Source organism: Cryptomeria japonica, chromosome 5, assembly GCF_030272615.1.
Source record: "Cryptomeria japonica chromosome 5, Sugi_1.0, whole genome shotgun sequence".
Classification (NCBI taxonomy): domain Eukaryota; kingdom Viridiplantae; phylum Streptophyta; class Pinopsida; order Cupressales; family Cupressaceae; genus Cryptomeria; species Cryptomeria japonica.
The window spans coordinates 859,319,618-859,347,565 of record NC_081409.1 but is presented as its reverse complement, the minus strand read 5'-3'; the positions used below and the strand labels follow the sequence as shown (position 1 = coordinate 859,347,565).

The following is a 27,948-nucleotide window of genomic DNA, read 5'->3' as shown; positions in this document are numbered from 1 at the left end:
AAATGTGTTTGATAAAGTTAGAAATTCTTCTTGAAAACCTTGAATCTAAACTAGGCTAAACTAGCAACAAGAGGTGGGGACAAGCAAATGTTTAGCCATGGGCATAGCCACAAAAAATCTTCAGAAATGACGACCAAACCCTAGGATTCCACATCCACCTTGGCATATGAAAACCAACTCTAAATGACTGAGAGCAACTTAGGGAAGGTAAACGTTGGGGAATCAACACAGCTCTATATAAGAGTCAGGAACCCTTGATGGTTGGAAAATAGTCTTCATATCAGCAAACCCTAGACCCCAAAATTTCCTGAATGTCTGCATTGATTATGTGCTTCAAATTGTAGGAAAATGTTGAACAAGAATAATAAGCACTTTTAGCACTACTTTACATTCAGAAATGCCTTGTAATGGTGCTGAAATCTTGCTTACAGACCTGTAAAAGACAGATTTATGCTGAAGACACATAATGGCGAATGGCTTGCATCTTTGTGGGAAATTCTTGAATTTTAATGTTTCGAATTCTGATTATTGCTTTCCTAGCCAACTATGAATGGTTGTGGCATCAATTTTAACCCAACTGATCAACTTTCTTCAATGTAGTGCTACCATTTTATGAATTTGGGGCTGATTTGCTTGATAGGTGTACCTTTGAAGTGCAATTACCACTTGTTTTGGCCTTAGGTGGAAACTTGAAGTGACTTAACCATCTTCAGAATGCCAGGCGGTACTTTAACACATCTCTACCAGGTGGGAATTTCAAGTGACCTAACCAGGCAGAATTTTGAAGTGCCACAGCAGAACTTTCTGCTAACTTTGCCAAGTTGAATTTCACAATGGCTCAACCAAGCTTTGTGTGTGTCTCAGTCCTTTTCATCATTTTTTTCCTTAGTCAAATTTTAGAAATGATTAATATAGTCCAGACACATGCTTCCTTCAAATTTTAGAAATGGTTAATGTAGTCCAGACACATGCTTCCTTCAAATTTTAGAAATGGTTAATATAGTCCAGACACATGCTTCCTTTATTTTTGCCACCTTTTTCAAGTGTTGGGTAGAAGTTGTCCTCACTCACACCACATCTATCTTTTGGGTGAAACTTTTGGATGCTTTTGCTACCCTTTTCATTGCCAAGTAGCGTTCACATCATTATGCCACTTTGCCTAGTGGAGTTTTCACCCCATTTTGCTGACTTTCCATGACCTTAATGGGACATTGTGTTCTGGTTGCCATGGTGGAAATCTCAGTGTACTTCGCCACTTTCAATCTGGGCAGACCTCAGATTTATTCTTGCCAAGTTTGGAATGAATTGAAGGAGAATTTGTAACTCAGCCTGCTTTCCATCTCTTCTTTTTAACCAATGTCTCTTATATCCTATTTAAGTCTTGCCTTTGTTTGACAACAAACAGTTTCAATCTTTATCAATTTGTGGCATTTGTTAATTTTAAGAGTAAAACTTTGATAAGAATGGCCTAACAAGCTGACTGGGGAATCCACAAGTCGAATTTGGTTCAAATGCAACAACTATGGCCTTAATGACAAACCACAAAAGTAAGTACAGACATTGAGTTTTGTAGGGGTGAAATGCCTTACACACTACTATGTGTCATGTTACACTCAAAGGTGCAAATTAAAACGTGAACAAACTGTTCTGGTTTAAGTTGTTTTGCAAAAGAGAAACTAAAGTGCAAATAAATTCTATTTTGATGAAATGCTACTTTGGATTCACTGTGCAGAAACCCACTGCAGAGTAGACTCCACAAAAATGGTATGCTTTATTTGCCTCTAATTAAGTAACAGTTGTGTACCTCATGTGCCTTGTCTCCATTGGAACTTTATCCGGAACTCTGCTTTGCAGAATTATTATGCACTTTGCAATTCAAATCTGCTCCAAAAACGACCAAAAGGATCTCTAGATCTACCCTTTCTCTTCATACATTGCTTTTAGCTGGAAAAGAATGATGTTTTTGAACTCATTAATGATTATGCCGACATCTTTTGGATCAAAGATAACCATTGAAAATTCAATCAACATGAGCTAGAACTGTCCATTTCCACAGAGATTCTTATAAGATCTGCAGTTTTTGGTATTACTTAATTATCAAATATGCAAACCTTATTTCAGCTAGTTACTTCTGAAAGATACAAAGGTTGAAGTTCAGTTACGGGGATTGGTGCTTTAATAATGCATATTTTTTATTATGTGCTCTGGAGAACTTGTCATGTTATTTATTGATGGTACCATTGTTTGCCTCAAGCTTTGGGCATTTGTGTTATCCTCGTGTCTGTAGACTGTGGCTATAGCTTACAGCATAATCCTTTTAATCCCTGAAATTATCAACATTTCTCTTTTTCTCAATTATGTGCAGAAAACAATCAGCTTTTCGCTGAGGATTAATTCATCTGCAAAACATAAATATATTGAATTTTTTCTTGTATTATCTCTGACGTAATATATGCTAAGCACTTACGGATATTTATGCTTATGTATATAGAAGCATGGTTAATGAAGTATGCATGGAAAATTTCACAGAATACAATTGAAATGCTTAATTATTTTACATATTACATCAATAACTGACATTCTCTGTTTTCCAGAGGATATTGCATGTAGAAATGTATAGGCATAACTCTCTAAAGGCTAATAAATGTCTATAGAAAACATGCAAGTGTTTAAAACTTTGATGTCTTATTTGTTTATGCTTTTCAGGTTTCACCGTGATTTGGATAGTGGAATGTCTACATGGGGAAACAAGGATGAGGTGAACAAGACAGGCTTGAAATCATTTCAAATATCAACTCCCAACCCTTTGAAAAAACCTGATGGCTTTGCAGATTTGGGACGGCCATTGCACTTTGGGAAATCCAAAATATTTGCTGATGATTCTGTGCCACTGAGGAGGAGGATTTTGGACCCGGGAGATGAGCTGGTTCAGCGTTGGAATAAAATATTTCTCATTTCTTCTTTAACTGCTCTATTTCTTGATCCACTTTATTTCTATCTGCCTTTATATAGAAGTGACAATGCATGTATGCAAATTGATAGGACTCTTGCGATTGTTGTCACTGTTTTCCGTTCAATCGCAGACCTATTTTACATTTTGCATATGATATTAAAGTTTCGGACTGCATATATTGCTCCAAGCTCGCGGGTTTTTGGCAGGGGTGAACTTGTTATTGATCCGGCACAAATTGCAAAGAGATATTTGAAGACAGATTTCTTTCTAGATCTTGTTGCATTGTTGCCCCTCCCTCAGGTATAATTTTAATCCTCTAGTCCTTTTTCACGAATTCTCATTTCTTGTTAGGCTATTTGGAATGCATAATATAATATAATTTTCATTTGGCTAAGGTTTAGATGTGGCTTAGAGATGGAGCTCAGTGATGATAATTAACATAAATGTTAAATGCCAATCCATAGAAATGGAAACTTCCATTGGAAACAAAAGCATGTATTTTCTCTGACTTCAGGACACGGTACAGAAACAATGAAGATTTGGTACTCATGGTTGAATAGCTGTTCACTTAGCTTTCAGAGTGTCTCTTAAGGTAGTTACAAATTACAAGTGTCGCTTAGGCATAAGAGTTACAAATATATCTGGTGCAAAATTCTTTAGAGACAACTTATTTTGTGTTAGTTTTTGAATGTCACATCAATTCTTTGCATAATTACAGATGTAGGAATTTCACCTTGCACAAGGTTATTTTCCCCCGCATTTTACAGGGGTAGCTCCCTTGTATGATGTGAATTTTGTATTTTTTGTACTTTTTCCCTGAAATATTAAAGGTACAAGAAAATAAAAGGGATAAAGAGAAAGGGAGAACTGTGGATAGACTTAAATATGTAGAGGACCACCTGGATAACTCAAAAGAAACAGAAAAATGTATCAAAAGTTTATCCTCCTTAATGCCAATGAAAATGGGCATGTGATGTGTATGATGGAACAGCTGAAAATTTCATAGCAGAAAAAACCTTTTGGGGAAAAAATTGGCAAACTAAAGGATGAAGAAATTTTTGAAAAATTGGGATTTAATTGGATTTTCAAAACACATAGAAACACACAAAAAAAGAGAAAAATCTGCCGTTACTTAAATTTTAAGGCATTTTAATAGCATAGAAATATTGAAAGAAAATAAAAATGAGAGTTTAGCCCATGTATTGTGGAATATGGGTTTTATCATTTATGTTTATATTGCTGAGTACATTGCATTGCACATGAAATAATTTTCAATTTTTCTTTTACAATGTACTTTGTACAAAGTCAACCTACAATCTAATTGCAAATTTCTAAAAAATTAGAGTAGCCAAGGACTTCTATTGCTATGTGGAGAGCTACACTAAAGGCTATAAGTCCTAATAATGAATCTTTTGGGTTAGAGCCTTGTTGATGGGTGTTTTGTGACCACACCAACACAGAATAAAGTTTTCCAACGGCTACTTTATCCTCTCTTGATCAAAATCAGATGTATGCTAAGATTGTAGGAAGATCATACATTGACTCCAAGGTTCCTGTTGCATACTAGTGACTTTACTATGGATATAGACTCGTTTGGCTTTGATGTTTGCTGGTAATCTAAGGGGACTTACGTTTGGATCATTCTTTCACTTCTTTGTTGTGGCTGGAACTTCATCATCGGATATAGCAATTCTGTGATGCTTTACTTCGAACGAACTGAACTGGAATGAAATTGAAATTAAAGGGGAAAGGCTTTAGGAAGACTAAGCTAAATCTAAGAACTCAATAGATAGCAATGGTTCAGACGAGATCAACCACACTTTACTTCGCCATTAGCAGACAACTACATAAAGCGGGTGCAATCTTTAGAGGTTGTGTTTGAAAAGTTTTAAACTATTGATGAACATCATCAGAGAACAATATTCATCCAATAATTTAGATTAAGAGTGCACATAAAATAGCTCAGTCCAACCTTGCATTGTTGATAAAAATCATCTATCAACAAAAGGTATGAGCAATTGATCTCATTGTCAAACATTGGAATCATCTTTGTTCATCTAATGCTTGAAATGGAATCTAGACTGAGGAAAGTGAAACCATGAAAGCGACAAAATAACACAAGTGTATACCATCAAAGAACAATATATCACCGTTTATTACTTCAATAGCTTATTGCAACAATTTTATACAATCTCCCCCCTTTACAAATGAAGGGGTGAACCCCTTTTATAGGCCTCCAAGAGGAAAGTGGACGACCTTGATTATAAATCAATCAACGACCAAGATTAAACATGAAAACCCTAATTAGGGTTTGACCAATAAATTCCCAAATACATGACGCCAAGGAGTGGGGAGAGTCATAAATGAGGAATCTTGCCCACTTTACATTAATTATCCTTTGCTCAAAATGGCGCCCATAATGCATTAAATGCACCACTACATCCAAAATCGCCCAACATGCAATAAATGAGCCATCACTTCCTGGAATATAGTAGCTGCCATGCATTAAGTATGCCACTACTCGATCAAGATGTCCACTAGCAATAAATGTGCCATCATGCCGCCATGCACTCAATAGATTCTCGCCATGCAAATGGACCTCGCTGTCATAGGAACTTTTATAATTTTCCGAGTTGTGCTTCATTAATACGAAATATTCTCTTTGCATGTCGCCAACTCATCCTTTACAAGAATCTTTCCATTCCAGGCTCACAAAAGACATTTTGGAAGATTTTCCTACATTGGAAGAATTTTAAAAATCTTTTTCCACTTTTGAAGGATTCATGTACGTTTGGAATTATAGGAGAGAGAAAATCTTTGTAGAGAGATTTTCTGTCCTGAAGGAATTTTTCTGCGTTCTAGTTCACATCTTGTTCTAAAGGAGATTTTTCCATCAACTGACCATTTCTTCCATGTTTGGAAAATTTTATCCTATCCGGAGTTCTTGGAGAGAGAAAATCCTCTCTCTTAGCCAATTTTCCTCGTCCCTTGAAATTCTTCACCTTGCGTGCATTTCTTCCTTGAGGAAGGAATTTTTTGAAATTTTCCTCCTTAGCCTTGAATTCCACGTTCTATTTTGTCCTTGGGCGCTATTTGAAGGTGGTGAAGGATTTCTTTGGAATTGACATTTTCCCTCTTGACCATGTTCTACATTTTCTACTTGTCATGGAGCACATTTGCTAAGGAGTGGAGGAATTCTGGAAAATTAGACTTTTCTTCCTTGATGTGACTTTGGCGTCCATTCCTTTCCTAGAGCACATTTTCTCCATGGTGAAAGAATTTTTGACGTGGAGGAAAATTCCTCCTTAACCTCATTTTGGCATCGAACCTTGACTTTGATTCTACTTTGCCCCGAGGGAAGGAAATTCTTCATGCCTTAGCCAATTTTTTACTATTTCCAAGAATTCTGTCCTGAAGGAAGGAATTTCCAACACTTAGCCAATTTTTCATGATTTCCAAGAATTCTCTCCTGAAGGAAGGAATTTCCAATACTTAGTCATTTTTTTTACTTTCTTGGAATCCTGTATACTTGGGCGCATTTTGGCTTTAAGGAAGTGTTGTGACCATTTCACAAATCGCCCCATTAGAATGGGGACCCCCTCTTTTTTTTGCCTTAGTTTTTGCTTTCTCTTTGCTTGTTTTTTCTCTGCTTTTAGGGTTTTGAGTGAGTGAGTGGTCTGCCTGGGCTGGCTGGATTAGGGCTAAACCTTGGAAGCTCGTTTTAGGGTTTCTTTCAAGCTAAGTCTAGTCTTGTTTAGGGAGGTTGTTAGTCGTCTGCCTGAAGCCTCAAGATTGCTAGAATGAAGCATGCCTTTCAGGAGAGTCAAGATCGGTTAGGAACAGGGAGAATAGGTCTCAGGTCAGGTCTAGATAGAAAGAGAGTTTTTTCTTGTCAGAGTCCTGCTTGTTTCCCTGTCTGAGTCAGTTGAGCAGAGTCAGTGAAGAAAAGGAGTAGGTTTGATCAAGTTTGATGGAGGATGAAGCAAATTAAGGTAATACTTGGCTTGAAAGGGAAATTTTGCCCCTGACCCTTCCAGAGGGTTCAGGGCGAAAATCATTGTAAAGCTCTTTTTCTCCTCATTTTTGACTAAGTGATACTTTCTAAGGCATGTTTGGACGTGAATTGATATGTTTTGCCCGAAGATGGAATTAATGGATTTTTGAAGAGCAAGATGATGCCTGAAAGAGGATTTTTGCTCCTGACCCTTCCAGAGGGTCCAGAGCAAATTTCATCCTAAAAGAACTCTTTCTTGCCTTAGATGGAATTGCAAACTTGTTCCTAGCTTGGAAAAGGACCTAACTTTGCCTTGTGAAGTAGTTTGAAACATGAAAAATGAGCAATTTGGCCTGGAATGGAGATTTCGCCCCTGACCTTTCCAGAGGGTCCTGGGCGAAAATCTTATTAGAGCTTATTTTTCACTAACTTTGGTTAAATTGTGATGTGCAGGGTCTCTTGGAATGAAGATTGGACACCATTTGATACCTTTGAAGATTTGGAAGCGTTGAGAAATGAAGAATTTTGGCTAAGAAGGGTAATTTCGCTCCTGACCCTTCCAGAGGGTCCAGGGCGAAAATTTTCAAATCATTCTATTTTTTCTTGCAAAAATCTAGTCAAGCTTGGCATAGATGAAAGCGGAGTAGTGTCTTTTTCTTGAGAGGTGAAATCAACTTGAAATGATGATTGAATTGAGCCTAAATTGAGGAATTCGCTCCTGACCCTTCCAAAGGGTCCAGAGCGAAAATCTCTATAGGAGGCATTTCTTGCTTGGTTTGGTTGAATTGAAGTGTCAAAGGCATGATGAAAGGAAGAATGAGCATGTTGGAACCCTTGGGCATGTTTAGAAGTGATGAAAATGAAGGATTTTAGCCAAGAAGGTGAATTTCTCTCCTGACCCTTCCAAAGGGTCCAGAGCGAAATTCTTTGCAAGCCTATTCTTTTAACCTTGTTTTGGCTTAAGACCTTATCCATTGGGTGAAGGATGTTGTTTAGTTACCTCTTGAGGTGATTTTGAGTTGGAAAAAGGAAGAATCAAGCCCAAATCATGATTTTCGCTCCTGACCCTTTCAAAGGGTCCAGAGCGAAAATCCTCCTAGACCTCATTTCCTTTCCTACTTGACCAAATTGTGATGCCCAAAGCATGTTGAAAAGAGGAATGGACATGATCTTGTTTTGAGAAGTGTTTGATAGCATTAAGGAATGGAGATTTTAGCCAAGAAAGGCAATTTCGCTCCTGACCCTTCTAGAGGGTCCAGAGCGAAATTCCTTGTAAACCCATTTTTAACCTTTCTTGGACATGAAAACCTTGTTCCTAGGGCAATAAAAGATGAAATCCCACTAAGCAAAAAAGTTTTAAGGTGAAAAAATGAAGATTTTTGGTCAAGATTGCAAAAATCGCTCCTGACCCTTCCAGAGGGTCTAGAGCGAATTTCCTCAAAATCACCTTTTGCTATCAAATTTTGCTAAGCCAAGTATGGGATAAGGTCAAGCATGGAAATAATTACCCCTGGGAGTGAATTGAGGTTGCAAGAAATTATCAAAAAGTGAAGGAATTGAGCCAAATGGTGAATTTCGCTCCTGACCCTTCCAAAGGGTCCAGAGCGAAATTCCTAAAAGCACCTATTTCCTTGCAAGGTCAAAGCAACTTTTTAGTTTTTATGGCTTGAATGGGTGTGAGGAAGAGTGTTTTGCATTTTGAAGCTAATTGAAATTGTCAAGAAGAAGCAATCAAGCCTAGAACATGATTTTCGCTCCTGACCCTTCCAGAGGGTCTAGAGCGAAAATCCTAAAACCTATCTTTTCTTCCAAAGATTGGACTAGACCAAGCTTAGACATGGGTTTGAGAAGACTTTTGAATTGCCTTGAAGTGGAATTGGATTGCTAAGGATGAAAATTTTGAATCCAAGAGGGAAATTCGCTCCTGACCCTTCCAAAGGGTCCAAAGCGAAATTTCCAAATTCTCCCTTTTTCTTGCAAATTTAAGACAAGATTTTGCTATTCATGACTTGGATGGGAGTGAGGCGTGATGTTCTATACCTTGAAAATGATTTGAAGTTGAAAGAATGAAGGAATTGCTCTAAAACCTAAAAATCGCCCCTGACCCTTCCAAAGGGTCCAAAGCGAAAAATACAAAACCAGTGCATTCCTTTCAAGTTTGTGCTAAGACAAGGCTAAACCAAGCTAGAAAAGGCCTTTGAGACCACTTGTGAGTAGGTGTTTGTTTCAAAATTTGATGATTCTAGGTCAGAGAAGGAAAATCGCTCCTGACCCTTCCAAATGGTCCAGGGCGAAAATCCTTCAAGCACCTATTTTGCCTTGCAATAACAAACCAAGCATGTGTGAAGTGAATGAAGAGGATCATTGCCTAACCTTGTGAGGTGGATTGGAGTTAAAATGATGGAGGAGTAAGCCTAAGCAAGAAAAATCGCTCCTGACCCTTCTAGAGGGTCCAGGGCAAAAAACACTAAAGACACCTTTTCCTCCAAAATTCAAGTGAAACTAAGCCCGAACTACGGTAAAAGATGCCATTTGGAATGCCTTGGTGAGGTTTTGGACTTACAAAAATGAGAATTTTGAGCTCAGGAGAGAATTTCGCTCCTGACCCTTCCAAAGGGTCCAGAGCGAAATTCCCAAAAGGTGGCATTTCCTTCAAAACATTGATGAGCTAAACCAGTGATGGAGATAAGTGAACTCTGGAGATTGCCTTGGAGGATTTTAATGATCAAACTAAACTGAATTTTGGCCTAAAATGTAAAAATCGCTCTTGACCCTTCCAGAGGGTCCAGGGCGAAATTTACATTTTCACCTAATTACTCATGAGATGATAAAAAATTGAAATACAAGACCTTGATTAGGCCAAAACAAACATAAGCTTGCCTTCTGGGAGATTTTGGAGTGAAGGGAATGAGGTATTCAAGTCTTAAATTGAAAAATCGCTCCTGACCCTTCCAGAGGGTCCAGGGCGAAATCATCAAAAAAACCTATCATTCAACCTTGATTGATTAAGTCTTAAGGCAAATTGCAAAATTGTGAAGACAAAGTCATGGAAATTTGCAAAAATGTAGGTTGAGAAAATTTCAATTTGATCAAGTGAACAAGCCTGGATGGGTTCAAACAGGTCTTGAAGTGAACCTAGACCTTCATCACTATTGAATATTTCAAAGCCTAAGGAGAAAGGAAGCTCCATTAAGCCTCAATCAAACCTCCATATTCCCAAATTTTCACCAAATTTGCTAAAATTAAGACATTTGGGGAGGTTAAATTAAGTTCGCATAATTTGAGGCCTTTGTAATTGAATTGATTAATTTTCAAGCCTTAAAATAAATGTAAAAATCCACCCTTAAAGCTTTGAAATTAATTCAAAAAATGAAAAAATTAAGTTGAGCGCTCAATATTTGTTATTTTGCCTTTATTTGCCAAGTCGGCCATCCTTCAAAAAGGGGGTTTTATTTCATTTTATTTCCTTTTTGTCAAGTCGGCCTCAACAAGAATTAGGGTGAGCGCCCTATATAAGGAAGGAGTATTGTTTCAAAATTCAAATCATTCATTCATTCCTTCTTATGCGAATTTGAGGAGCACATTAGAGGAGCGAAATCTAGCAGATTGGAGGCGAATTTCTTACTAAATTGGAAGCTGAATTCCAGAATTTGCTAAGCCTTTGGAGGTTAGTGAAGGCGAAGTTCTTTTGAAGGCTAATTGAGGTGCAGTTCATCCAAAAGAAGGCCAGAAATTCAATTTTTTGTCCAGCAAAATCTGATCTTCTTTCTTCCATTTTCCAAGGTTCATAGTTAAGCATTCAAGGAGGAGGTATGAAGAATCCTTTTGAAGTTTCTATTCAAGACTTATTTTGATTTCATAGCAATCCTTTGAAAATCTAAGTCTTGTGCAATCTGATTTTCATTCATAATTTGAAAATTCATAAATCTTGAGTTATCATGTCATTTTCAAATTAATGTTTTGAACTATTCCCTTGAAAGGTCTTAAGTTCTATACTTTAAGGTATGATGCTTAAAGACTAATTTTAAATTTTTGTGTAGGCATCAAATGACGACCCCTAAAGCCGGAGGATCTACTAGCCGACAGGCTCTCATCAAGGAAGATCAGAGAAGCGACGAATTGGAGACCAAGATCGTGTCCAAGTGGAGTAATATCGGAGACACCAACCTAGGAAACTTCAATGTGAAGAAGTTTCGAGAGGTCCCCTATATTGGCAAGCCATCACCTGTTGCAAGGAGGATAATCGAGAGTGGCATCATCAAGGCGGTAGGTTTCCCTCCCGCAGTCAAGTGTCATGAGTTGACGATCGAGTGTGCCTGCCACTATGACTCACAATCAAGGACGATCGTAACCAAAGACGGGAACATCTTAGCTTACCTTTCAGAGGAAGCTATAAGCGAAGCTCTTCATCTTCCGGACCATAAAGACATGATTTACAAAAGCTTAGAAGGAGCAAGGTCGATCTATGAAGATGATCCTGAGTCTTGTTTGAACTTCATCAATAAGAATTGGTTGCTCAAAAGTCGGCCTCGTCTGAACAAGATTCCCAATACACCACATAGGATTGACTTCCAGGAGGAATACAGAGACTTGATAACTTTGTTCAATCGAGTTACAGGTGCTTCTCAAGCCTTCTTCTTCGAAAAGTGGATGTTCTTCTTCATACAAGTGATAGTTCAAGGAAAAGGAATGCTTCATTGGGCCATAATCATTAGCAATTGTCTGGACATGCAGTTGAGAAGGCTAAGACCCACCAAATCATTCCACATGAGCTCATATGTTATATATGCCTTGATTAGGAGTTTCGAGTATGCAGGGCTACCTCACAAAGGAGTGATTGGAAGAGGACCCGGAGAAATAAGAGTTTGTGATTCTTATGTTCATCTGCATCATCCGCCTAGAAGTGACTACAAGTTAGTCAATGACCTTCACGATGAACATTACCAGGATATTGCAGGGAGGAATTCACAATCGACTGTCTCTGGATGCACAGGAGCTTGTGAAGAAGTATGGCGCATGGTTTATCTAGTTTCAAAAGTTCACATACATCAGAGTTCATGGGTGTCCTTCACCTCCCTACATGTTGCCAAGATATCCAACAGACAGGATAGTGCTACTTGAGGTGACTAGACAGTTGGCAGCTTATGCGAAGGCATCCAGACACAAGCATGGAAATGGAATTCCCGTGCCCATCATACTAGGGAATTGAGTTGAGGTGTGTCCTAATACTCAAGCCGCGGAAGATGCAGAGAAGGAATTATCTTTATACTCATTCACATCCTTTGCCTCGCGAGAGAATTTTGATCCTCATGGTTATATGGAGGAGACAGTCGGTAGGAAGTACAAGCATGAGTTTCAAGTGGAGGACTTTTGGATGAATCTCCCAAGTGATTTAGAGGTTAAAAGAAAGATGCATTCCAGGCTACCCTTAGATCTCATCAGGAAATGCAAAGTTTATAGAGTAGCCGATCAAGCCCAAGATAATGGTAGATACCTCCAGTCGTCCTATGAGAAAGAGGACAAAGAAGTGAAGATAGATTGGAATGAGCCCAAGGTTTTAGACTTGAGAGCTTTGATGGCTCCCGTTTTATCCTGCACTCGCAGATGGGTGGATGTACAACATCAAAAGTTGAAGGAGCAGAATGCATCAATGACATTTACTTTGGAGGCAAGACTAGAAGAAGGAGAAGCAAGTGTGAGTGAGAATACTTCTCATTCCAAAGGCTCAAAGAGGAAAGAAGGACCTGAGAAGAAAGAACCTTCCAAGAAGAAGCAAAAAACAAACCCTAATCACCCACCAAGCACATCTTCTAGGCATGAAAAGGAGGCGAGTCAAGGGGAAGATCAGAGGCAGATAGTATATGAAGTTGATGAGTCTATGGAGTCCATGGTACAAAATGATAAACAAGAGAAAGGACAGACACCTCAGCATTCATCAAGTCAATCTCCCCAAGTTGATGCTAATGAGCAACACGAAGAAAAGAATGATGATGAAGCAACATCTCCTTTCCGGGAAGATAGGCCACTACCTAAAGAAATACAAGTGAGGGAAACAAGATCTGCCATTCCTGATTGGCTGAAAGAGAGACTGACAAGGGTAGTTGTGGTTGAAGAGGAAGAAGATGTGTTTGACTTGGAAAGCCTTATAGGAAATTCTCATGAGGTAATGGAGAAGAAGAAGGTAATTAGAGATGAGACAGGATCCAGGAAAGTGTAGGTAGCTACACCAGTGGTCGACAAATATGAGGATGAGATTCTTGCAGAAGAGTATGACTTAGAAACATTTGAGCTTGGTCCACTTACCTCTGAGCAAGCGATGGAAGAAGCAACTGATTCATTTGAAGCACTTAAAGACAAACTTAAAGAAGAAATGGAAAAGAATAAGAAGCTTGAAAGGGAGGTCAGTGCTTGGAGGAACTATTTTAGTCACCTTAATCAGCCCTTGAGACGTCAGGATCCAGCAGTATCTCCTTTACAAGCACTTCCTTTTGAATCAGTAGGTGAGGCAGAAAGGGTGAAGAGCTTGGTTCAGCTTATAAGTTCTTGGATTGATAAATCCCACACGATAGTCGTTGAATTTGCAACAAGAATGATGAAGACAGTTCATCGAGCTATCCAGGTCCTTGAGATTATCCATAATCTAATGATAATTGTAGCTGCATTCACTCACACTAGAGATATTATCATTCCTGTCTTACAAGTGATAAGACAAACACCAAGATGGATTCTGGCACAAGAAAAGATAATGGATGGAGGAACCCATAACCTCCTACAGTGGCAGCTTTGCTCCAGATGAAAGAGGTCCTTTTTGAAGACATCAACACCAGATGCAGTCGAGTTGAAGGTATCATTCATCCAATTCAAGATAAGGTGTTTGAGGTGTTGTGTACCATTCTTGACAGGCGGATCGAGATTGAGACAGTTGTGGACATCCAAGAGTTGGAGGAGAGAGTCAAGGTCATCTTTTGCGAAGAGGAGAACATCATCACAGATAAGCAACGAGATCATATGTACACTACTATGTTCCTGATTGAGAAGACCAAAGAACTTGAACCTAGATGGGAGACAACTCTTCTCACTGCTTTTGATCAAGTCCTTCACTTGGAAGAACGAATGAAGAATCTTCCTGAGATTCCCATTGCTGAGATTGAGGGAATTGTCTCCAGATTCATTGAATATGCTAAGAAAGAGCAGAGGAAAGGGAACAAAATTCTAGATGAAAAGTTGTTATAGGATGATGTGGCAGCTTAATTTCTATTGGTCTATGTCTCCTCGATATTTGTGCCAATTCTTTATTGGCTATGGATTAGTGATGTTTATCTAAATGGGGACTTTTTTGTAACAAACCCTAATTAGGGTTTAGGTGTCAAAATCTCAGCCGTCGATCTTCTTTTGATCTGGGCCATTCATTGTATTTGAGGATGCTATATATACCCTCACTCATTTCATTTTGAAGAGTGAAAAAGTTAGAGAAGAGAGAGAGAGAGCTCAAAGAGAAGAAAGTTAGAAAGTTATTGTTGTAGCAAGATTGAGTAGTGAAGAAAGAATTTTGAGCAATTGTTGTCCATTTGGCTATGATATCAATAAAATATTGAAGTTATGGTGTTTTATTGCAATACTTGTGGCTATCTTTATGATTGTTTATCTTCTTGAATCACTCTCAGTTGAAGTAGCATTTAAGTTTTAAGTTTGAAAGATGAAGTGTTGTGCTTGATCTTTGATAAGATTCATATTCCAAACCACTAGCTTCTTACTGATTGTAAGGACGCCTTGTGTGGTCAACTGGAAACCTTGAGATTGATTAAGAATTCAATCATTCCTGGAAGTATTGATATGTATCTCTATGATAGTATCTATATCCCTGATGATTTGAAAAACTATTGAATCCCCTTAGAAGATCGCATCAATTCCAGTAGAGTTGTAATTTCTTGGCGAAACTGAAATTGGTAGAATCTTATCAAGTCTAGTCTTCATTGAGTCATTCTTAGGATCAGTTCAAGTATTCCTTCTTTAAAACCCTTATCTTTTGACATTTTTTGAAAATCTGTTAGTGTTAGGAAAATCCTGTTTTTGCATTTGGAAAGAAAGTAACGTGGACAAGGTTTCTCTGAAAGTACGTAAGGCCCCTTGAAGAAACAGCATATACAACAACCACTGGTGCTTATCCACACGTAGAGATCCTACAACAAAGAACCTTGAAGTCATCTCGATTGATCCTTTTCGCGACATCTTCAGCATTCGGAGACTTTAATCAAGAGAGGATAAGGTACCTTTAGGTATTTTATTCTGTGTTTGGTCATGTACAAAATACACATCAACAGGAAGCAATTTTGATGAGGAAAAAATCCTCCATGGCATGGAATCCAGGTTCTCAACTTGTCCTTGGGCGTTGTTTCCATGTTGTGGAGGATTTTGGAAAACCTAGAAAATTCCTCCTTGACTTCTATTTGGCACCCAGTCTTGACTTTGGGTTGAAATTTCACTAGGAGGAAGAATTTTTGCTTGGGAGAGAAATTCCTCCCCTTGATCATTTTGGCACTCATCCTCTAGGTTGGGCGCTAATTTCACCTTGTGGAGGAATTTGTGGATTTCATTGTTTTCCTCCACCCCATCACTTTGGCGCTCTCTTCTAGACTTGGGCGTTATTTTGCCTTGATGGAGGAATTCAAGCCTTGGAGAAAAATTCCTCCATGACCCCTGTTTGGCGCTCGCATCAAGACTTGGGCGGAATTTCCACTAGGAGGATTTTTTTATGTTTCAAGAAATTCCTCCTTGACCCAAATTCGGCGCTCTGTCTTTATCATTGGGTGCCATTTCACTATGCAAGAGGAATTTTGGAAGAATTTAGAAATTCCTCCATGACCCTAATTTGGCGCCCCATTCCTCATTTGATATGCATTTTGATCAGGATGAAGGAATTTGACAAACTTAGAAATTCTTCCATGCCTTGTCCATTTTTGCTCATCATATGGATTTGGATGCCATTCTTGGAATGAAGTGGATTTCTCTTGCCTTAGAAGGATTTTAATGCTTTTTCCATTCCAGGAAAGATTTCATACTTAGCCATTTTTTTTCTGATCAACTTGCCTGCTTTTTCAACTTTCTGGATTTGGACTTGGATTTTTCAGGAATGTTCAACCTTCAATGTCCTAACCACTGCTTGAGATGAATCTGCCAAAAATAGACTTACTATTAATAGTAAGTACTTCAAAACATCGAATTAGGGCGAACTGGGACATGGTGACACTAAAAATAGAAACTTCTAAAAATATTAAGTTTGTTTTTTTGGCAAAATTGGGCCAATCCCGGATGCAGTGAAACTTACTAAAAGTAGTAAGTGCTTAGAATTCGCTCAAATTTCATTGGTAGCTTTTTTGAAGAGTTCTAACTTCAGTGCAACGTTCAGTTTTTCCAAAACCCTAAGGAAAAAACCTCAAACCTAAGTCTTGTTGATGTGTGTTTTATGCACATACAAACACAGAATAAAATACCAAGGTATCTTATCCTCTCTTGAACAAAGTCTCTCAAATGCTATGCTTCGCGATCAAATGAGACAACTCCAAGGTACGAAATGTCAAGTCTTGACTTGTAGATAAGCTCAATGGTTGATGTGAATTGCTGTTTTCACTTGGGGACTTACACAATTGTTCGGATCAATCAATCTTATCATGGATTGGAATAGGTTTTGCCAATGACTTAGGATTTTGCACTATAGCTCTTGATCTAATCTAACAAGGATTTCAGATAAAATGCAAAAGGAATAATGGTTTAGAAATTATATTCTAACCTAGAATGCAAGAGGCATTGATTGATTCAATGAAATCCTACTAAGCAAGGTCTCACCATCAATGAACAATTTGACACAAGCTTAGTGCAATCATCTAAGGTAAATTTTATCGATGTTCAAATTATCACCATCAACATCAATACCATCAAGGCAATGCATACCAATGGACGTGCAATAATTGAAGTGAAGCTCAATTCTAAATTCCAGTTGATTGCACAAGGTGATCCCACAATTAGCAAGAAAGCTAGTGGTATGGTTTAAACAAATTCCACACAAATGCATTCAATAACTCCATTCAATCTACAATACTTGGAAGAAAATTCTAATCTAAATTCTATATTAAATCTTGGAGGCAATGAGAACCAAAAATGCATACATCAATTAAACAAAATTACCAAACTTAAAAGATTGTATTCAAATTTGCAACATATAGGCAACAATTCTCAAAAATCTCTCTTACAAATGAGAGGCAATAGGGTATATATAGAGTGTCAAATAGAATGAAGGGCCAAGATCATGCCAACATTGCCCTAAATTTGCCCTATTTAGGGTTTACATCAAAAAAGGAATCACCAAAAGGTGACCCAATGGGATGACGCCTAGTCATCAAATAAGGAATCTTCTAGAAGATTTTGGCCTCCATCCCTCTCTCTAGTAGCATATTCCAAGAATCTAACCGAAATTGAATCAAGATCCTCCATGGTGGTATTGGGCAAAGCCTGTTGTTGTGCATCCATCACATCAAACGCATTTGAGAAAGAATCAAGGGCATTCTCCCAATCTGACGTAAGCTTTTGCAAACTGTGGATGTGGATCAACAGGGAAACCAAATCATCGATCTAATTCTTCTTTAAAGAATCCAACTAATTAAGTAAATAAACTTCATGTTTCCTCTCAATTCCTCCAAGTGTAGACCGTTGGAAGCACTGACATCTACCCCTAACAACTCCTCAATAGATGTAAGGATTTTGGATTGAATCTCTTGGATCGATCCTTCCATCTCTACATAATCTCGTCTCGCATGATCATAAGTGGACCTTCGCATGGCCAATGAACAATACCATCCTTGAAAATTATAAATATCCCCTTGCACAAACGCCTCCTGGATTAATGTGGGCATCGATATACGCTTTAATGCCTTGAGGCGGGGAATTGTCTTCTCCTGCACTGGCTAGAAATCATCCCAAACTCCTTCCAAATATTGTATCCTGAACATGAGCATTGACGATTTGTCAAATGCTTGGACAAATTGAGCTAGGAAATCATTTATCTGTTTTGTAACATCTTCAATCCACTTTCCAAATTCTGTTTGTGTATTCCTCGTTGCCTCATGATCAAAGGGAAATCCGTGATCGATTGCAATAGGTGAGACAAAAGTGGGATCCTCATGCCTATGAGAACTCATCCCTGTAATGTATTCCTTTAGTCTCCTATTCTCATCCTTATACATATTCTTCTTTTCAATTGTCCTATCCAATCATGCCCTGATTGCCTGGACCGTACCATCAAATTCCTGGAACTCCTATTTTTTTGTAGTTCATCCAAGGTCAATTGTGGTGATCTGATAATCCATGGGAGTGGCCACATCTTTGGTCACATCACCCGTTGGGATAGCCACTTGTGCAATTCACACACCTGTTTCATCTCTAGCCACATTAGAGAATATATTAGCCTTCTTTTGTTCCTTCTCTTTGTCTGTCCTTGCCAAAAAATCATTAATATCTTCAATGGATTGTGTCCCTATCATTTTCGTTTTCTCCATGCTTTGTAGTAACCAATCGGGAATGGTGGAAATCCCCATCCCATCATCAAGGCACATCTCTCACTCTAGTCCTCTCAAAGCTGAGATGACATCATCATCTGTTTCCTTATCCTTAGTCAAATCAAACACATTGTTGCCCAAACTAACATTCAATTGGATGGTGGGAGATCCTGGTTGCTCTTCATCTTCATTCGGTGGTACCGATTGTGCTGTAGCATGCAACTCCTGATTATTCTTTGGCAAGATCTCCGTATTGGAACATTGTACGAACTCTTTGCTTTTTTCTGGCATATTAATCTCTTTCACCAAAGAGGAACTCGTGGTGGATAAAGGAGTGCTAGACTTATGCTTTTTCTTCTTTGATTGTTGACTAACAATCTCCTTGCCCTTTGCTTGGGATTCTCCAGGCATACCTTTCCTTCTCTTGGGAGCATGACTCTCCTCATCTACATGTATCTTGATATCGCTAGGTGTTCTTTCATCATCATCAAGGGAACGCTCTTCACATATTATCTTCTCATAGGTAAAGGTGATGTTCATTTCTCTTAACTTATTGATGTACTCGTCCACCCATTCACTTCTCTTACAAGCACATTCAAATCCACCACCTCTGGCTGTGTCCAACTAGGCAACAAGATAGGTTTGTTCACTTCATTTTCATACTGCAGATGAGTGTGATCACTATCATCACATATCTGATCTGGAATGGAGAAGAGCTCACATTTCCTCGTGAAATCCACTGACATTCGAGACCACATTCTTTTCCTTACTATGTGTTCATCCATGAGATTAGCCTAGTAATCCTCAATGCCAATCTTATGTATAAAGCTTTCTCCCTTAATCTTCAAAATATTTGTGAATGGATCAAATCGATCCCTGCTCTAATAAGTCTCAAGGTGATAGAACTCAAGTTCTCCAATGACTGAACTAGTTGCAGCTGCAGTGCGACACACCTCTAAAGTCTTCCCTAATGCAATAGGGAGAGTTATCCCTATTTTGTGAATCTCCTTTTGGATGAAGTCAAATTCCAAAATTTGTCTCACTACCTCAAGTATGATCATCCTATCTGTCGGATACCTAGTAAGTTTGGATGGTTTGGATCTAAATCCTTGAATCCGTAGGTATGTGAAGGTAGGAAATCGTCCATATTTCTCAATACGTTGTGTTGCCTCCTTGGACAACCATTTGTGGATCTTGTTCCGCAACAACCTTGTGATATACATGGTGAAAGCATTGTTAACCCTCTTATAGTCCTCAATCTTGTGCATATGAAGTTGTGGATAACACTCAAACTCTGTACTATCCTGACCCGTTCTCAACTTCGCCCTTGCATATTAGTCCTTTGTATACAACAAATCTAGCAAGCAAGTATACAAGGTGGGAAGTCATATTGAACGTCTTGGTCTTCTCCACATTTCTCAACTGGAAGTCAAGATTATCACTAATAATCTTGGCCCGATTAATCATTGTTCCTTTTGATATGTCCTGAATAAAATAGTACATCCAACCCTCAAACAAGGCTCCCTGAGGTGTTCCCATCACTCAATTGAGCAAGAATATTAGATCACTGTATTCGTCCTTGAAGTCCATACATAGGAGCCTCTTGGGTACCTTAGAATGATGACACCAAGGCTCAATAATCCACTCTTTGTTCACAACCGTCGTGAATGATTATGCCCTTTTCAAAAACTTAGCTTCATATTCATCTTAGTCTTCTCTCGCATGTCTGGACTCTGCACTCCTCGGGATTCCAAACACTCCTATGATTGCATCTTTGGCAAGGTATGTGACCACAGTCCCCTTAGTTTACCTGATCATCCGGGTAATTGGATCATAGTTCCTAGCACATTCCACAACAAGTTCATTGCATTGTACGGATGGTGGGAAGCCAATAGCTTGATATATTCCACTTTTCATGATATTGGTGGAAAGAGTGGAGGGAAGTTGATTCTTCAATCCGAACATCCTCTGCCGCATCCACTCTAGGAATTCCATGTTCATGTCCTTAATTTTCTTCCATCGGGATGCCAACTGAGAGTCTAGATAGAAGCCCTCTTGCACAATTCTGAATTATTCCTTCCTTGTAGCGATCCCGGCTTTAGACATTGTACCTGTATGAAGCCCGAAGTCAAATATCATGGAAAAAATAACTGAAATAACTTGTTTCCAGAATTTCTTTAGTTCTGATTTTTAATGATTTTGACAAATTTAAGGAACTAAAATCAGAAATTTCACCAATTTGGAACACAAATTCTGAAAACAATATAAAATTTAATCAAATTGGGGTCTAAAACCCTCACAAAACCTCAAATTTCAGACAGATATAAGGTCTGATCATGGAAAATTAAGTCTGAGGACAAGCTGGATACTCAGAAAACAATAAATATGAGGTCCAAAAGTATACCACAAGTATGAAAACACTTGGAAAATGAGGTGTATAAGTCTGATTTTTTGATTCCAATGTCCGAAGACACCTCTCCAAGGTCTGATAATGGCTTCCAAAAGTCTGAAAACACCCTGCAAATGATAAAAATCAGTGACTGGAAGTGGTCACAGCCATGTCACGTACTTGCATTTGAAATGTTTTACATTCCAAAACTCAGAAATGGTCACATCTGGGCATTATGATGTGGCTGGAAATGAAGTTTCAGTCTGAAGACAACTCAGAAAATTAAGTTTCAGACTTGCACCAGCAATGGTGTCCACATAAAATGCTCCCAAACTCTCCAAAATTGATGCCCAAACAAAATTGCCTTAGCTGGAAATGGAGTTTCAAATCTGGAAATGAAATCTCCAGTCAATTATCAGCAAATGGCACCTAACAATGGCATCAAAATAATCTCTAGCTATGGTGCCAGACTCAGATTTTCCTCATACACCAGCAATGGCGCCATACAACAATCTCCAAAATCGCCAAAAAATGCAAAGTGATCAGCCACATACAAAATCGTGGCTCCACAATAATGGCGCCACACTCCCAAATTGCCAAAAATGTGGCTCAATTAGCCACTTAAATCACTGTTAACTCCTCTAATGGTGGCGCCTAGGTCTGATTGGCCAAATTGCCCTCTTCAATTTGCAACTCTCTTCAACAATGGTGTCCATTGGGCAAATTGCCCTCTTCAATTTGCAACTCTCTTCAACAATGGTGTCCAAAATGACACTTGGGCAAAAATCACCCAGCTGGGACCCTCAACTTGTGTCCAATCAGCCACTTAACTGTCACATCAGCAACTTATATTATTATTTTAATGCTGGCTGGGGCAACTTATACACATTTTCACCTTGATATTTTACCACACAAGCAATGTGGGATAAAACTTTGCCTTTATAACAGCCTGGGGGAAAACTGATTTGCCTTGGGATTAAAATTTGATTAAAATTTAACATTAAATAATAATTGCTGGGCATTAAATAATTTGCAATCAGACAAAACAATTAAATTTAGGCACATTTGCATTTAAAATCTTTCACTTGCATTAAATTTAAGCCACTTGGGGAAAATTGATCTTTATTGGGACAATAATTTGCATTAAATTTCACCATAACTCATCACAGGAGGCACTTGGGGAAAAGCAACCCCTGCCTGGACACAATAAATTTCCTCATTTCATTCACTTTGCTAAAAAATTCCACCACGGGGAAATTCAACCCTCATCAGGACACTTAGAATTCGTCATTTTACTTGCATTGTCCAAAAAAATCATCTTGGGGAAAAACGTGGCTCATCTGGACACCAAAATCATATTCATTTTGTCATTTTTGTCCACACATCTCATTGTGGGGAAATTCAATCCCCATCTGGACACAAGAATTTCATTAATTTCATCAACTTTGTCCATAAATTGGCCTTGGGAAAAATGACCCCTATCTGGATAAGGAATTTTGTCCACACAGAACTTTGTCACACATCACTTTTCATCCCTTGGGAAATCCACACTTCATCAGGACAAAGTCCAACACTCAGTCAAATTTTCAGGCCTTCTAGTGGAAAAACGTGGTCCATCAGGACTCTTGGGGAAAAACACCCTTCATCAGGACACATGGTGGGGAAAATCGCGCTCCATTGGGACAAAGTCCTAAAAATCAAGGGAAAAACGTCCTCCATTGGGACAAACTGATTTAGAACCTTAATTTCATGTTTTCCATTAGGACTTTGATGATTTTCACACCAAAAGGTGTCCGGACCTATCGAATTTCATCGTTATGCATCGGGACATTCACCATTTCAACTAGATTTTGAGTGGGAAAATTGGGATCTATCGGGACAATGTGTAATTTTGACTTAATTTACCTACTAGGAGCAAGAAAATGACTCCTAAAGGGACTCTTTGACGTTCAAGCACAAAAATATCACCGACTTGCAACACTTAGGCATATTTATGCTCAAATTTAAAACTTGCTGCAACCTCAAACTTGTACAAAATTTAGGATCACATTAGCAATTTGACATTTTTACACATTTGATCCTATTCAAAATTCAAAACCCTAATTGTACCTTAGGCATGATCACTTCAAAACTGAGACTCGAACATTGAAAGCTCGAAATTTCTCACCTAACTACCAAAACCCTAAACTAACATGATGCGGAAAGAAGGAAAGAGGGGGGTCCTTGTTTGCAATGGGGCGATGTGTGAAAAGGTGTCAACAATTCTGAAGGGCAAAACCCTAAAATAGACAAAACAGGTTTCAGACTTAGTCAAATTTACTCAAAACACTTGTAGACTTGATCAGAATCAATCAAAATACTTGGGACTTGGGGAGACCGAAGGGATTGCTACGAAAAGACCCAAAGGAACACAACCCAAAGACCAAAAGGACCTAAAAAGTAGGGGGGTCCCCATTTGGAATGGGGTGATGTGTGAAAATGTCACAACAAGCCTCTCCTAAGGCCTTCAACCGCATCATTATCAGTGTTGGCCTCTGGTAGGATATCAAAATCATAAAGATCAAGAAGTACATCATCACTTGCAATCAGCTCAAAATTTTGATCGATCTTGTCGAGGTCAATTGGTTGGTCTCCCGCAATGGTACTTCATTTTTCCATATAGAAATTAGATTTGGAAATTCAAATGGAAACAAAAACAATGATAAACAATTTATAATTACTAGAGCAAGTATTTCAAAACTCTAACCTCTATATTTATTTAGCTTCATATGGAGGTTGTGGTAAACAAACATCATCATTCTTCATCCATTGTTGCATTAGACTGTTGTGTTTCTTGGAACGAATGTGTTCAAAAACACTCTATGTACATTTGCTAGTGGATGAATTGTACGGCTGGCACAAAATGTGCATTATCATCAAGAAAACATGGTTGGCTTATTGGCCACAAAAATCCCACAAATGCATTAAAAATACATTATTTTAAGATGATATATGTAAGATCAAAAATCTTAACACATCTAATGTGTATTTCTATAATATAGAGAAACTATTTTTGACCATTCTTTTTGGATGGGTTGTTTGGCTTTGTCCTCTTGTGATGATGATACCTTTGACGGAGTTTTGTTCTTGGATTCACTTGAGTTCATATCTTGAGCCTTCTTGATTTCTTTTTGTAGAGTACTTGGGTTGAGAGCTTCGACCCAATCTCTTAGGGGTTCCATTAAGCCATTCATAAACAAGACAACCAATCTTCTCTCGGAAATCTTGGTTATCAATACGGAAAGTCTCTGGAATTTTATGATGTAGTCATCAATTGATCCTCCTTGCTTAAGTTGTGCTAAGTCTTTAAGTGGAGCTCGAAATCCTTGTTGTCGAATCTTTCTATCAGTTTTTCCATGAATTCCACATATGATGTGATTTGTGCATGGGCCCATAGTGATCATGCCATGGTGCCACCATTCATGCGCCAATTCGTCGAGATGTAAGGCAGCATACTTGATTCACTTGAGTTCATATCTTGAGCCTTCTTGATTTCTTTTTGTAGAGTACTTGGGTTGAGAGCTTTGACCCAATCTCTTGGGGGTTCCATTAAGCCATTCATAAACAAGACAACCAATCTTCTCTCGGAAATCTTGGTTATCAATACGGAAAGTCTCTGGAATTTTATGATGTAGTCATCAATTGATCCTCCTTGCTTAAGTTGTGCTAAGTCTTTGAAGTGGAGCTCGGGATCCTTGTTGTCGAATCTTTCTATCAGTTTTTCCATGAATTCCACATATGATGTGATTTGTGCATGGGCCCATAGTGATCATGCCATGGTGCCACCATTCATGCGTCAATTCGTCGAGATGTAAGGCAGCATACTTGATTCCTTCTTCCTTCGCCATTGGGTTGAGTTGGAAATATGTATCTACTTTTTGCACCCAAGCACATGCTGTAAATTTTCCCGAACCGTCAAAGTAGGTCAAATTGAGTTTGCCAATCTTTTTTTTTAGATCAAGTAACTATCTTGATTACCTTTGTTGGGTAAATGCCTCATTCTCAAGTCCATGTAGTCCCTAAGGGACATTTCAGTTTACAGTCTTCCATCTACCTAATCTTGGCGGAATTGATCTTGTAAGTCCACCAACGTGGGTTCATTGCCTTCTTGGTGTTCTACTCTTGGTGGGAAAGTAGCTATCATAGGTCTAGAGCTTGTTGTATGTACCTGTCGGTTTGGAGTTCTATTGTGGATTGAATTGTCTTCATCATTGCCCCCATAGTTACCACCTTGGTGGTTATTGTTGTTGTTATTGTGATTGTTATTGGTATTAATCATGGTTTAGGTTAACATATTTATTAATTGTGCCATTCTTTGTTGAGTATTTCTTTGTTCAGCCATGAATTGATCCAAACGGTCGGTGATATCTCCTCTATCTCCCATATTTAAGCTTCTTTGTTTGTTTGATGAGGCTTCTGGGCTGTTGTTTGATGTTGAGTCGTTGTGGATACCTAAAATTCTTGAGGTTGTCTCACCTTCCGGGGCTTGGGCAGCCTGCCACTTGTTTCTTGTCTCCCTGTTGTAATACCTTCTCTCTCTCTCACTCATAAATTTATCCACGGGCTGGCAGGTTTTACCAGCTCTGATACCACTTGTAATGTCCCTTGTGGAGTCAATTCAAATTTTGCCCTATTTTCTTAATGATTAAATGTCTAATGCTGCAATGAACCAGTCATTCATAAAGAGTTGTATTGAAGTATAAAAATGGATATAGATATGCCTATATTTGCTATATCAATGGCTAAGTAAGAGAATGAGGATTTTTAACTGATAATGTTGCCAACTACCCTTATAATTTATTAGGGACTCAGCAGTTAAGAAGTCTGATTTAAATACTGATGGTAGGATATAAATCGGCCAGGTATTGCTGCAAACCTATCCTCTTTTTAATACAATTATAATGGATTAGTTCAGTAATGTAATTTGTATGTGAACAAGTGACTTTGTTATATATATACAGCTGCTGTTTTGGAATGTAATCTCTGTGATCATGTGAATATACATATATGAGAGATGACTGTCACAGTCTTTATCGCCTTTTCTGCTATTTAACCTTATGTCCCTGCGATGTCTTATTGATACCCTATCTGAATGATAACCTTATACTTGTGCGCCTAGCCTACAAAGGGAATGATGGAACATCACCTCTTCCTTGGCTACTAAATGGCTCTTCAAGCATTAGAGTATGAAACAAGTCTAGTAAACAATTATTCCATGCCTTGGAAGAAACTTATGATCCTCTATTAATATCTGTTCAAGTGGTCATGATGTGCGGAGTTCTATCTCCTCAATCATGTCTCTTTAACTTAACTAATCATGCTTCTAAGTTGTTTAGATTATAACCAATGATTTCCATCATATGCTTTTCTGATTGATATTATTAATTATTCTTCGTGTATTATTTCTATCCACAAGCAATCGCCGTATCATGCTTTGTTTCTCACAATACGTTGGCTTTGGTTATCATTATGCATTTATCCAAGATTACTTAATACATATTAATTTACCAACCAATATATTTCTGAATCGTGCTTCTATTTCTTATATTTGAAGGTCATTACTTGGTATTGCCACCTTCGATTGAATTGACTTTTTGAATGATCAGCGTATTAATATGTATGTCTGTTTGCCATCTTAATCTTATGAAGCTGCACCAATCCATGGTGAAGTTGCATCTTTGCTTAAAGAGTTCGCTGATCAAACTTAGCAGTACTTTATTTATTGGACTCTGCATTGTCAACTATTAAAAATGATTACTGATTGCTGCATAGTGATACATATTATGTATCTTTCTTTAGAGTCTGAAGCCGCTAAATTTGATCATCATCATTAAGCCATAGATTATAAACAATAAACTTTGTGTCATGTGGTCCGATATTATCACTGTTTGATTGCATATGATGAAATGATAACCTTTGATTAGTAAATAATCATTGTATTTGGTCTTTAATGGTTTATTTGCTGCATTGTATATTGAAGTCACTGCTCTCCTTATTTACGTATCATTGCTGCCTTTATGTAATGTCTCTTATCTTACTATTCTAGCTAAGTCTAATTATTGTTTTTGCTATTAACTAACATGGAGGTGTCCTAGGCCTGCCACACCTAGACCATAAAAGCTTTCCTTTGTTTGATTGGTTTCAGAGATTAGATTAGGATATTACACAAATTTTACCCCCCTGTTAATTCGAAAGGTTTATTTCATAACTTTATCTTCTGTTGGGGAAAAAGTCACATAACAGGGGTGCTGCCCCTTGACCACATTGGGAGTTTTGCTCCTAGATCTACACTACACTTCTTTGATTTTCCAAGCACAGTCCAAGTTTGAGCTTGCAAAGTACAATTCATTGTCTACACTAGTGTTATCAATTTCCTTCATGTTACTTGATGTTTACTTGTCATTTGGAAGATGACTTTTTCTTTTTGGAGAGATGATGTAGTTAGCATACAATGTCTATTTTTAGGTTATGATAATATTTGTTATTCGGCTATGTATTAAGTGTTTGTTGACATCAGGTTGTTAGAAGCATCAAATAGTTATAAGCATTGGTTGTGTTCCTCTTGGCAACCATTGGGTCCTTTAAATATATTGTGTATTGTCAAGGAAAGTAGTATGATCTAGTCAGATCAACTCTGATCCTTGGCTAATCATCTTTGGTCTTCTTCTATAACAATTCTATGTGCGTATAAAGATATAGTTGACTATTGTATCTGCTATGCATTGTCATCTCTATTATTAATTCATTTATTTAATTTATTAGATATAGTAGTAAATAGATATAACAAACCTTTTGATGTACCTTACCTTACATTGCTGAAGGCATGCAAAAGAGTGATAGTACATGGAAGGGAGATGTAGGTGAGAGCAAAGTGCTATGGAAGAGTAGAGTGGCACCATAAAAATGGCATGCAAAGGTTTGTCTAATGGCATATTTGCTCACAAGGGCAGTCCAAGGCATGTAGGCACAGTTGCTTGTTTGACATTGTGATCCTCTTTTTGTTAGATTTATGGCCGAATGATAG

The 27,948-nt window shown here is 38.2% G+C and overlaps 1 protein-coding gene across 2 annotated transcripts in view; it reads left to right on the top strand.

Annotated features, from left to right (window-relative positions):
• The window catches only part of LOC131033829 (protein CNGC15b), a 143,227-nt gene that overhangs the window by 30,655 nt on the left and 84,624 nt on the right, over positions 1–27,948 (top strand). For both annotated transcript variants that reach the window (XM_057965120.2, XM_057965119.2), the window contains exon 4: positions 2,707–3,253. In XM_057965120.2, the coding sequence (XP_057821103.2) occupies positions 2,707–3,253 (547 nt within the window). The remainder of the gene's footprint in view (positions 1–2,706; positions 3,254–27,948) is intronic.